Source organism: Perna viridis, chromosome 2 (assembly GCF_037379345.1).
Source record: "Perna viridis isolate PV_CMFRI_1.1 ecotype Kerala chromosome 2, ASM3737934v1, whole genome shotgun sequence".
Lineage (NCBI taxonomy): Eukaryota > Metazoa > Mollusca > Bivalvia > Mytilida > Mytilidae > Perna > Perna viridis.
The window spans coordinates 30,435,446-30,449,050 of record NC_142446.1 but is presented as its reverse complement, the minus strand read 5'-3'; the positions used below and the strand labels follow the sequence as shown (position 1 = coordinate 30,449,050).

The following is a 13,605-nucleotide window of genomic DNA, read 5'->3' as shown; positions in this document are numbered from 1 at the left end:
GTGATCTATAACGGTTTCTGAGCAAGAAATTAAACTGAATTCCTTGGCATGCATGCATCATCTCATGTCTGATTTTTATAAAGACTGCTACTCAAATAAACCAAACATTCAACAGCCATTTTTTTTATTCCTGCTCAGATAGAGGACTACAGTCTTTGAGGAAACCTGTAATAGAGACCACAAATATTAACCAATAACCCAGCTAAAAGATTCTTCTGTACTGCATTCTATGTAAGAATTTTAGAACCACCTGTCTCATGTGACCATGATTTTGCCCCCCACCTTAACAACGGCTTTGAAATTTATCCAATATCTTATTTTTAAAAAATTGAATTTCTCTACATATGCTTCTCAAAAATTGGCAGTTACATGTACAAAGAAATGAACAGCTTTAAAACAAATTGGGATAAGACCAATACTTGATAAATATGCAATTACCTGATTATATGTACAGATAAGGCTTTCAAATGTACCATAAACAACTATTTTTTTTTTTTTTTCGGATAAAATTTTATTTAGACAAACATGTAGAATGATGCTATTGTAATAAGTAAAAATATAAAATATTAGTGTACAATTGTACACATAAAAATCACATCTGTAACGGTCATGAATAGAAAAAGTAGTCAATACACATGAATAATTATAACATAATTCCTTACCTTTGACCATCATCACAATGAAAAAGTTAACGAAAACTGATGGTTAAAATAAAGGTAAGGAGTATAAATCTGAATATATAAACATTTAGTAAGGTTACTTTATAATATTCATGTATCTTGGCAGTTAGTAAAACCCTGCAGAATTTTAGTACACTGTTTACCAAAAAAGATAACAAAGTCTGACTTCACTTTTGAAATGATAAACAAAAAAAAAGTCATGAACTCCCTTCTTTTTAAAATACTTTTGCCAAAGAGTATTACCATCAGCCTACATGTGCTATACCTGAAATATTTCATCCAACTAATTTATAGATATCAATGATATGTCTTCACTGACCAGTTCTCAATACTGTATGTGTTAAAGCTTCTAAAGTCTTGCATATTCTAAACAAAGCAATACCAAGTAATACTTAACAAAATCATCGTTAGAAAGAAATAAATAACAGTAACAACAAATATCTGTACAATTCAACCATGTCTATAGTATCACAATTTTTAGTCTTAAACTTAAAAAAACAAATTATTTCAGATTTAACAATCACCCAATATTTCCCAGGAAAAGATTTTGCTTTGTACTCAGGTCAGGTATTTCTTGTAAGGTTTTCTTCATTTATTAAGCATTTTGATGATTTTTTTTAACAGAATCAAACAAGCAATAAAAGGCTGGAGACTAAAATACTGCATTTAAAATTAAAGCTACATAACAGCTGAGCAAAATTAACAACATAAATATCACAGCACAAAAAAACTATAGTACAAAACAAGTTGAATCAGGGCAGTCAAATCAATTCTCTTCACGTGTAACATACTGTCAGTTGTTCTAGTCAATGTAAATTATTTATCTGAGAATGATATGAAGGTATAGATTTGATATGTAGTCAGATTAAAAAGATAAAAACAAATAATTCATAACAGAAAATGCAGCATCAACTTTTCCATTTTCCACATGAAAACTTTGCTGATACTATTTTCCTGATTATTCTGAACTATAGCTGCTAATATTATTCTGAACTATAGCTGCTAATACTATTTACCCTGGTGTCTTATATATACACAGTGAAAATATAAAGTACCACATTGAACAAGAAACAAACTCCACAAACATAGAATGTAGACAGCATATTGTAAAACACAAATGGAATATACCAAGTTGCCTCATATTCAATGACCCATAATGAGGTAAAATTATTCAATTTAATATATCTTTATTTTTTTAGCTTGTGATGAATATTTCGATACAATAGGTTTAGCCTTCTTTTGGTCTATTGTGATTCATAGAACACTTTATTTAGTACACATATAATGTACATTGTACATATACATTCTCATTCATGTCATTTGTTCTATTACACTGTCATTCCATTGAAGCCTTAGGTTTCTCCTGAGAATATTCCTCTTCTACTTTTGCTGAGCCTGCTGTACCTGGTCTTTCCTGTTCTTCACCTTGCCTTTTCTCACCTTTTGTATCCTTCTGTGATTTTTTCTTCACATTTGTCTTCTCCTATAATTTGATTTAACAATACATGTACTATGTTCAATATACAGACAAAAAAATTCAAATATTTTCTTGATTGTTCCTTTTTAAGCAAAATTTGTAAATTATACAATATACATATTTAGAAAGCAAAGCAATAAAAGTTGAAAATTGAAAACAACTACCAGTAACAAAAAAGCTGTGGACAGACCAACCGAAAGAATATACAGACACCATTATTACTTATAAATACCTCTCCTAAAGCGAAGGATTTCAGTTTAGGGCATAAATAGAATTAAAGGAGAAGCAAGGCAAGAATTTATGTGTAAAAATCAAGATTTCATGCAAAAAATTTTGCTCCTATGAACCTCCATTTGCTATACAACTGAGAAAATAGAAATGACACATATCGTAACATAGAGCAGTGTTTTTTTTATATTGAAAGCCTAAGATCTAGTAAAGAACCAACTATTTGATGTCTACATGGGCTAACAAGGTTGCTGTAAATCTCCATTATACATAGGAGGAAGTGACATTTATTTACCGGTATCACTAATAAACCAGTACTCTACCTTCATAAGCCACCAGTTCTTTGGGAAGTGTGAAATATTATCCATGTATTTCTGATCTTGATCCCATTCACGTCTCCAGTTATCTGCACTATATTCTGGTTTTCTAGCCATGATTCTACCTAATATTGTTTGATTCTCTTTCGTCAATCTTAGTAACTCTCTTTGTCTCTTTTCTCTATTTAAACTACAAATAAAAAAATAGCATGTAAAAAATAACTCTAATAAATCATTTTAAACACTTAATTTCATTTTTACTTAAATCTCCAGTGAGTAGAAACAATTCTAAGCAATCTTCAGACTTACTGGGTGTTGAAGAAGTCTTTATAGTTATAGTTAAATTAAATAATTAGATAATGTAAGATGTACTAATTTTAGTTTTTTATGTTCAGAACTTAATGCAATTTCAACTGATGTTACAATGTATATAAAATGAAGTTCCTCAAAATCATAACTAATTAGTTTCAAAATAACACAAAAAAGAAGGAAATGCAACAATAACTGAAATTTTAAGCCTCTATCAACCTAAACTAATCTAACACCCTCCCCCCACCCCCCTCAGTATAAAAATAGTTGGTGCCTTAGAACAGTCAACAAGTACATTCTGATATCACTTCAGTAAGGCAAAACTTCCTGTGTTTCTGCTAACATGCTATAAAATAGGGCATCTAAAGGGACATCAAACGATATCCGTCATGTTGCAAAACTTTTTTGGAGGTAAATACAACTGAAAATGGCCATAACTTTTGTGTAAATAATCCAATCAAAGAGTGAATTTCGACATGATCTGTTTTTCATAATACTTAGTACTGGTAACTCAGTAAGTGTACAAAGTTCCAAACAGGTCCTCTGACACCTTCTTTATCATCTGGAAACTGATGAACAGAGATACATGTACCGTAACTTTTCAGAGGGTATCACGTAATATCTTAACTGCCACTCTTTGTGGTGGGGTTAAAAAACTGAGTTATTTTTTCAAAAGTTTTTTCAGACTTTAATAGTACTTGTCAAAAAATGGCCATTAAAATTTAGGGTCGACATAAAACTTAGGGTCAGTAGGGTTGACAGAAGCACAGATAATTTTTTTAGGCCTATCATTTCTAATGCACTTGACTGTTTTCACAGTTTACCTTTTATATTCATAATTGTTCCTATTATCCACTCGACCTCTTGTTCTCATGACGTATGACATCTTTTCTAATAAAATTCTGTTATCTCTTTCTATAGTTGCTAGTCGTTCTTCTTCTAACTAAAAGTAAAAAAAATTGGAAAATAATTACAAAAACAGTTCAACGTTTTTTTCACCTATCTAATACTGAAAACTGGGAAAAAAGCAGAACAGTCTATTTCCTCAATTTTCACCAACTAATAACAGGATTACTTAAATGAATTTGAAATGAGTAAGTAAAGCTGAGATTTGTTGCTGTATTTAGCAACAAGCATAAAACAGCAATTTATATAAATGCTGGGAATATTATGGTATTGTCATTTTTTAATATGTTCTGAGCCAGTTCTCAGTAACTGCGAGCATTTTTTAATGAGATATCTCATTTTGTCTATATGTTGTATAACGAGGTATTCCATACAGAGAATTGAATGTATTATTGAGTAAATTTAGTTGTGTGTTTGCTCGTTGTTTCAGTCCATTTTTGACCTTACATTAAAAGGTCCGTATAAAACTAGCAGAACCCCATCACTGACATGCGCCTGTCTAGTCAGGAGATGTTGGTCATTAAGGTGTCATTATTATCCTAAGAAGTGTTATTGTTTTTTTTAACATGGATCTTATTACTTTTATTGTTGGGGCCTTTCAAAGCTTACTTAAAGGTGTGTTGAAGTCCTTTTGGTTTATCTAAGTAAATAAAGTAATTACTACAATGTATTTTTTCATGAAGGTTTCACGTATACGATGGTGTATTTGTAGCATTTCACCATATCTGTTCCCTTTTCTATGTATCTGTACAAAGTAAACAATTTAGAATTTTACAGTAATTTTCTCTATAAGGTACAGTATTGAAAAATAGTCTGGTCTCACGTCTGATTTATTTTCAAACACTTCACCTTCACTTGAAAGAAGATATTTAACAATGTAATAGGACACCAAAACATTTATACCATATCCATAGGTAAAACGACCTCCAAGTAAATATTTAAGTGCTTTTTGTTTCCACATAAATATGTCCATTTAATGTCACTAAAAATTTAAATGCCAAGATTGATTTTCAATTTTCACTTCTGAATACATTTATTATTTAATATATAGGACTTAACATGCCAGAGTATATTGCACAATTAAGATTTGTATTGCTGTGTTTTCACCAAAATAGATCCCAAAATGAGAGTTAAGGTCTTCCGAGCACATAACTTTTTAACTGCATTTTTTTAATGACATCAGAGACATTCATCTCAAAAAGAAAAATATGAAGTTGAATACTAATTTAGTATAAGGCTTTCATACCATTAAAACTTGATATATAGACTGATCTGATTCGCATGATTTGTTATTACACTGCATGGGATTATTGGGACTGCCATTAAAGTACATGTAACTAAGACCATGTATTGATTACATGAAGCTTTGAAGTGATGTTTTAACAACACTGTTTGGTTTGTGCCAATTGATCCTGACTTGGCTAAACAATACATTTCCTCTTTATCAGCAAATAAAATCATTTCACCAATTCTAATGGATTTTAGCAAACTTGCAATAATATGAGGATAGAATCTAATTTACACAATTTCAATGAGGATTTCAATCAATATACTTTCTATTAGGATATATGTTCATATAAGACATATTAATGTATTTCCTCAAGATTTTGTATGTTAGTTTAAATGAAATGTATATGATTAGCGAGTTACATTTTATTGTATCTTAGTATCATTTATTGTTGCCGCAATACTAATGCTGTAATACTGAATATAGTTTATTTCTCAACACTTGGTGGTAAAGCCTTATGACTATGTTAAGGTGAAAAATTATCAAAATGGTCATATCCTGAAAACTACATTTTGAATTTTGCAGAAAATTGTACTCAACTTGTTTTTAAAGACCTTAACAACTGTGCAAAATTTCAAAAAAATTCATTGATTTGTCTCAAGTTATCATCTGGAATGAACAGACAGACTGAGGAGCAGAAACATAATTTTTCAGAGGTTATCACACGATACCTTGCATCTTTGTGTGGTGGTGGTATAAAAACTCTTTGTTCATTAAAGTGTGTTTAAAATAAATACATTGTAGTAAATTACAACAATGTCAAGAACAAACAAAAAAAACGCTTTTAAAACTCCAACAAACACAACATGATTCATCAAAAGTTTGTACCAGTACCTATGAAATTAAATATTCATTCTAGTAATGGCTCATTTAACTCATGATAGTGAAATTATAATAAAGGCTTGAAATAACATGATGAAAACTGTAGGCACATACAAAACCTTTTACATTAAGTAAGTCTTACAGTTTTTATTCAAAATGAATCAACAGAAACACATTTTTTCGAATTGAAAGGGAACAAATGGGTGCCATTTATCAAATATAAGATACAAACTGTGCTTTTACTAGATTTAATGTCAATACTTAAATTATAGAGGAGATAGTTATATGATCAATAAATTACAAGTTAGATTAGAATGATTTTATATTATCGATAACAGAGACAAGCTATATATCTGAGAGGATTTGTGTGCAAATGATATTGGAATGTTTTTGTCTATTTAAACTCTATTTTTACTTTGGAACACAAACATATCAGATATGCATGTAGTTTTCTTCTGTAAATTTTTATTTTAATGTTTTACCATTCCTTTCTCAGAATGTTCTCAGCATTTAGTAATCTTCAAGTTTAATGATGCTAATCTTTATCTGAAACCTAATATCATACTTAATAAAACAAGCTCCTTTGAAAATTGACAAGGGTACATCATTAATTTTCTTTTGCCACTATTGGCATTGCTAAATCCTTGTCTCAAGTGTCTGTACATTAAAAAAAAATTAAGAATAGTATTTGGTGATGCCTCCATATTCCTTTGAAACTCAAAGTTAAATGGAGGGAGAACATATTCAAAAAAAAAGCTTTTGTAGTGTTCAATCATACCTGTAATTTCTTTAACTTTAAATGGAGGTGCATATAGGTAGGAGGAGCTCTAGTATCCACCATAGGCTGTGCAGTGTGAACCTGAAACAGACAACAATTTTATACACATGTATTATGTAAAAAAAAATCATTCTTAAGGATTTATTAGTTGACAAATATATCTATACATGTAATAAATGGATTTAAATGTAAAACAATGAAATAACCTATAATGTTGATAACATTTGGTTCGGGTAAAATCCAAGCCTTTAGATATATAGACACCACAGGGAAAGACGAAGACAGTGAGACATAGAAACACCTGGCGCTGAGACCTGGACTTAAATGTAAAGGTGACAGGGAAAACATGGGGGCAATTGGAGCTGACAACGAAGAACAAGCAGCCCTGGAGGGCAGACATAGATGGCCTATGCTCCAGTAAAGTACATGTAACAACATACAACATCTCTGTATGCCACATCATACAAAAGTATCTCTTAGAATTAAAATACAGACTTAAAATAATCAACTGTTAGCCAAAAATTGCTGTAAAGTTATGAAGGGTAGTAAAAAAATATGAGTTTAAATGACTCTTCATAATGTTTAAACAAAAATTTTAGTTTGCATGAAAAAGTATAAAATACTTTAAAATTAATTTAGGTTCAAAGAAAGGAACATGTTAATGCTTTGTTAATTAGAAAAACACAAAAAAGAACTATTCCGATACAAGTCAAATGGGAAAAAGTTCAAAGTGAAGTTTTCTCTATTAGTAAAATTATTTTTTCCCCTTATTACATATGTAAATTTCTTACTTCAAGTATGTGAAAATTACAAGAATTTTATTATATACAAAGCTGAGTTTGTTATAATAAATCATTGATTACTGAAATAATTCATTATTTATCATGTTTATCACATTTTAAACCAAATATAAACTGTTGATACATTTTTTCACTGGCACAACTGTTTGCCCCTTAGTGTGAGTGAAACAAACAATGAATGATTTGTGCAAGGGTAATTTAAATCATAACCATACAGTCTGGGGTTTCTTTCAAACTGAATGAACAAACAGTTATTAGATTAATTTAATTTTCATTTTAGTTAAATTTAAATAATGGTAGTTTGTTAACTTTATTATCAATGTTTATAAATCACATTTACATATAAATCATGAAGTAAATCTAGAAAAATATTTGATAAAGGACAAAGTCAAAGTTGTTTTAAGAAACATAAGCTGTATTTGTATAATCTTCCCATGAAAAGCAGAACAATTCTTAAATTTAGACCACTATGGGAAAAGGATAGGATATGACCATGGGATAGGACATACAGTATAACAACTGTTTTACATACCAGACAGAAAATATCCCAGTTACACTGAAGCCTGATTATTCAAAACCGAGGTTATGCTATTTGTCAGCAACGTCACAGTTGATTTAGGATTGGATAATGTCAATGTTTTTTGGTATCATGACAGTAGCCTGGGATAAAAAAATCAGGCAGTAAGAACAATTGAAAAAGGATAAAGTTGCTGATAAAATCTTCCAAGACAACCTAAATACATAGATAAATCTACTATGTACAATAAAATATGTCTTAGGCACCATCAATAACCAATTTAACAAGACTATGATTAAAATATCCCACTATAGTACATTCTACATGTATGTTAAGGTAACCTGTATAGAAAAACCTTTCTTTTATTACCAAGCAGGGCATGAAGATTCACACTTCATGTTGCCCGAGGACAGTGAAACTTTGTCAGGGAAAGTCATACTGTAAGAGGTACTTCCTGTCTGGAAAGTTTTTTAGTGGGTAAAAAGTCTGTTGCTGTCAGTATACTGATTTACAATTACAGCTCATACTTTTATTGTTTCATATCCAGTGTTTCAAAGGATATAAGATACTGTTGATTAAAACACTATAAGCTTTTTTAAAATTTTTTCTTCATATAGCAAACCCCTTAGCAAGTTCAGCTAGCTTAGAAGACTAAACACAGGACGGCAAAATTAATTCTGACAGGGAAGGTGAATTATTTTTTTTACTGAAAAAATCTTCATGCCTTGCCATGCCTTTGCTCTCCTTTGGAAGGTACATTAAAAAAGCATCAAATTACTGTATATACCACAAAGCTGCTGCACTTCCTGCTTTACTGCAGTGCAGTAGGGTAGTAATGTATATGTAAGAACACAAGAGCAAGTGAAAAATCTACTTTTTTTATAAGAATAGAATAGAACAATTATCATTGTGATTCACAGTATGTTTTTCATATTATTTTTTATAAAGTATATATGTTAAAGGTGTATACTAACTGGTGATAAATGAGTATTTTCACCCCTATAAGGCAAATCTAAATTTCAAAAGAGATCTGCAAAACAATTGGAAAAAATGTCCTTTAATTTGTTCAAATTGACATAATTTAATTTTGGGTATTGCTTTATCAATGAAAAGTTCTTTGTATTGTCTCTTAATTAAGACAAATGTAAACCATTCAAATATACAATTGTTATGCTGCTAGAAATGCATATGTTGTAAATCTAAAAGATTGAAAAGCTAAGCTAGTAAAGATGTCGGTGGTAATTGACACTTACCTTCCTTCTGTGTTCATTGTAGTATGTTGTGTCCCACTTTTGTTGTAAAAGTCTATTATGAGTTGGTAAAATCGAATTGTAACTCCGATGCATTTTGCTACTGTTTACAACTCGTATTACAGGATAGTGTTCCTAAATGTGAAAACCACGTGATCAAGCCAACATCTCCATAACAACAATGAAAATTATACTGTTTCGAATTTCGTTCCCTGGTATATAAACAATGGTTGATGATCTTAAAAGAAAATATTATTTACTTTCGACTTGAAAAAGGCATAGATTTTTTTACAAAGAAAGATTGAAAAATTATAACAGCAACATGCAGCAAGTGCCCGTCTGGATCACAAATACGTTTGTAAACTGCGAAACGATGTTTCCCGCCAAACACAGTAATAGTGACCTCCCTTTGAACGATGTAAACGTTAATGTTGAAATAAAAGGAAAGTGACACGACAAACCGAGTAACAATGTTACAAATAAAATATGATCAATTCAGTTTCAAAGATTATTTGCTTTAAGTTATTAGTTAATACTTCTTTTCTTAAATACTTTAAATTTGGACCGTATTTAGTTACTTATTATTTATTTGAGAGACAATGTTCTCAGCGAACATGACCGAAGTCGAATCTATTTCAAGAGAAAACTTGTTCATTGTCATTCGTATCGAATATTGACTAAAACCTATCAATGTATCTCAGCATCTTGAATAACAAAAATTAGGTGTTAATGTTAAATAACAAATATATCCTAACAAATAATTCGTAAAAATAATTATTAAGAAGTAAGTCAAAACGTCCCCCGGGCCTTCAATACTTACAAAGCAAATACTGATGATAAAAAAAATGTCATTTTCTTGATCTTAGTATTCATATCAATACTGGTAAACTTCATACTAAAATTTAAGATAAAGGTGAGGATTTTTTTCATTCCATATTGTTTACTATTCGTTTTTTAGATGGTGACGTCCCCTTGTCACCATCATATGGTAATTACAAATCACAATTGGTTTGATTTGCTCGTATTTGTAACAATGAATCGGATTTTAACGAAAGAAATCTTGATATAAGCGAGAAATTACAACATCAAGGTTTTCCATATCACAAGCTCGTAAAACATTTACAAAATTTTTCAACAGATACAATCAACTCATTCTACTCGACTGTAAGCGCGGGTATCTCCCAGACACCCAGTATTTTATTGTAATTTTCTTCACAAAGCACAGAAGCTCAATACGCTCACCTAATAACAACTAAACCGTTGAATAGGCTCATTCCTATAAGAGCGTAACGTATTTCCTTGGGTCCGTACCAAGTCAACTTTAGGGTAGAGTATGCTTATCTTGATAAATAATTATGATTAGCTATGAATACCCTACTGTGATCTCAACGCCTTGCTCCTGTCCAGTGCACTTATAAATAGTCATGCCACCTTACATTGCGTCCCTTAGTAAGTAATGTGTAAGGATATGCATGACGCCTTCAATATCTGTTTATAATCCTAAGCCTTGTTGAGGCTGTTCGGTGATACCCAGAAATAATAGTGCGCCCTGTATTTCACATCGTTGTATGTCTAATCAGAAGTTGATCAGTCATCTTTAGATGATCTGACAACCAACTCACTACAACCAACTTAATTTGCTAATGATGATTGGGAGGTTTTAACGACCTTGAATACTAACACAGGCCTCTCTCGGTCGATGTTAGTAGAACCAGCTGATGTTGGTGGCGGAGCCCAGCCTTCGGGATACCTGACCGAATAACTCGGTCAGAGTATGTCCTACTAGCGGCTGGACTGCTGTGTTGACGCTCAGTCCCCTCGTGGGTCCGAGAGCGTTTTCCCACTCTAACTGTTTGGGGGTACGTCAGCGTGTAGAGTGGATGTTGAAATAATTTGCTAACTACTACTAACTTGTTTTGCAAGCTGTGTCGCCATTGGAGTAGCTTGCAACGTCCTTTTACCGAAGCAGGGGGTCTGGGGTGCAGCCCTCCAGATGCTGAGGACAATTTTGCACCGAAAAATGTAAATTCTTAGCCCAAATTTTAGTTTCAAAATATGAAATTAGTTTAGTAGTTTTGCAAGGTTTTAATGTAGGAACAAGAAGTTTAATAGCAAATTCAAGGGAGTGAATGTCAAAAGTGTAACGCTCCAATTCGTCTGTTTCCGCTTGCATCAAATGCATCGACTACACTCTCTTTATCAACGTCAACGTTCCTGTGGATGTGAAGCAACGCCAACCCATTGAGACGATCTTTGGTCATGGTTGTTCTGTTCCATGTTTTCAGCCTTCGTAAGGCTGAAAACGATCGTTCGCATGGAACAGAACCAACAGGCATAGTAAGAAGTATGTGCAATATACATCGAATATTAAAGTAGTAATCTGGATCTGCATGGACGTACGTCTCGGACAAGGACCTCAATTTTAGAGATTTTTCGCATAGCTTTTTCCATCTCAAAATTTCTGAATGAAAGAATTCCGGTTCTGGCAAGTCTGGACTGTTCTATTAAAAAATTTCGTCCATGTCGTGCTCACTCAATCCGTCTGGTTTATTTCATATCTGGCATAAGTTGAGATGCGAGATACTTCACAGATTTGTCTTCGGAGAAGCGTTCCTCTAGATGAGCCAAATAATGATCGATGAATGGGAAGTAGACGTTCAACTAAAAATTCAGTAAACAATATTAAATTTTTTTTTCACAGAATTATTGTCGAATTCCAAGACAAATAGAGTCAAATGCATACCTTTGGGAATCTCATGTTGACAACTTGAAGACATCGTGATTGGGACTTGATCTTGACGATCATTGACTTGTTGCTTTCCTTTAGATGATTCGGATGGTTTTGAAACCTTACTCATTTTATTAAACAGGTTGGCCAAACTGGCCCGAGTCGACCGTTTCATTTTCACTTTCAAATTTTTTCTCCGCGAATCAAACGATGGCGGGACATCATAACCAATATCGGATTAAGTAACTGTCTTTGTAAGAATCATGCAAAATCTGAAAAAGTGATACATCCAAAAAAGGCTACATATTTTTATTTTTGTGGGTCGATACTATGAAATGTGTAATTATTCATTCAAATCTGCCTGCTCTTAGGAGAAAAAACTAATGTTAAATTCTGTTTACTATGGCAATTCAAACAAAATATCAAAAATAAAAATATGTAGACTTTTTACCCATGAATCACATTTTGCATGATTCTTAGCTGGAGTGCTACTTAAACATGAGATATTTCCGGGTATAAAATAAACCATAATAAACAACGAAACATACTGCTTTTTGTCCTTTCTTTATCAGTCCCGTTTTTTTTCTTTTTTTTTCCTTTTGTTTTTTTACCTAGGCAACTGCCTCGGCTGGCTCAATGCAAGCTACGCCTATGGTTGCCATATAGATGTCACAGCGGTACGAGTTCGAGTCCCGCGGAGGAAACGACAAAAAATTAACATCGCAAATTTGACAGTTCTAACATCGTTGGGAATTTTCAGACCCTTCTCTAAGTTTACATTATCTTCCCTGTATCAATTAGATCCGATGTCCGATGGAGCATTGTAGCGAATAGAGTCGTCACATTCTGACACGTGTTGTGTGCTTATTGTATGACTTCTGATGTGCCGTGGTTCTCACCCCATGCATATTACATACGTAGAGGCCATATAACTTTTTGTAGGTTTAAACTGGTCTGGAGTTGGTTTATCAATTAACTGCTAGTGTGCATTTGTGTATTGTGTAATTAGTTTCTTTATTGAGATCTTTTTTTATCAATTTGGAACTTATTTTTATGTGTGTTTAATTGTGTTATATTTTGTCCATAATGGCCAGATTTAAAATTGGGTTGTAATCACGCCAAAGAACTTTATTGCGCCTGTCCAAAGTCAGTAAATTCTGGCCTCTGTATGTATTGTTTGTTTTCACTCTCATTTTACTTTTATGTTCCTGGACTTTGTGTTGGCAACTATTTTGCTGTACCTATGTATAATGTTGTTTTGGGGGCAGCCACAGCCTGCCCTGTTGCATTCATGGTTTCCTCGTCATTTACTGAAGACTCATTGGTGGCCTTGAGCTGACGTTTTTTCAACCCAGTGGTTGTTGTCTTTTTGATATATTCACCATGTACATTCTCGTTATAGCAAAATCAAGAGACAGTTACGTACGTGTATTTTTAAGGTTTTTTTAATAGCCCGTAACGTTGAACACTTATTTCTATTTTACTTGTGATTACTATTTTTGTTG

General features: G+C 32.2%; 1 protein-coding gene across 1 annotated transcript; it reads right to left on the bottom strand.

Annotated features, from left to right (window-relative positions):
• Nucleotides 1-485: 485 nt before the first annotated feature.
• On the bottom strand, nt 486-9,556 carry LOC148624591 (sperm axonemal maintenance protein CFAP97D1-like). The gene is made up of 5 exons (XM_088567314.1): nt 9,376-9,556; nt 6,806-6,886; nt 3,836-3,954; nt 2,709-2,892; nt 486-2,163 (listed from the first exon to the last, which is right to left on the bottom strand). The coding sequence occupies exons 1-5, from the start codon at nt 9,466-9,468 to the stop codon at nt 2,017-2,019; spliced, it is 624 nt and encodes a 207-aa protein (XP_088423440.1). The 5' UTR covers nt 9,469-9,556; the 3' UTR covers nt 486-2,016.
• Between the last annotated feature and the right edge of the window lie 4,049 nt (nt 9,557-13,605).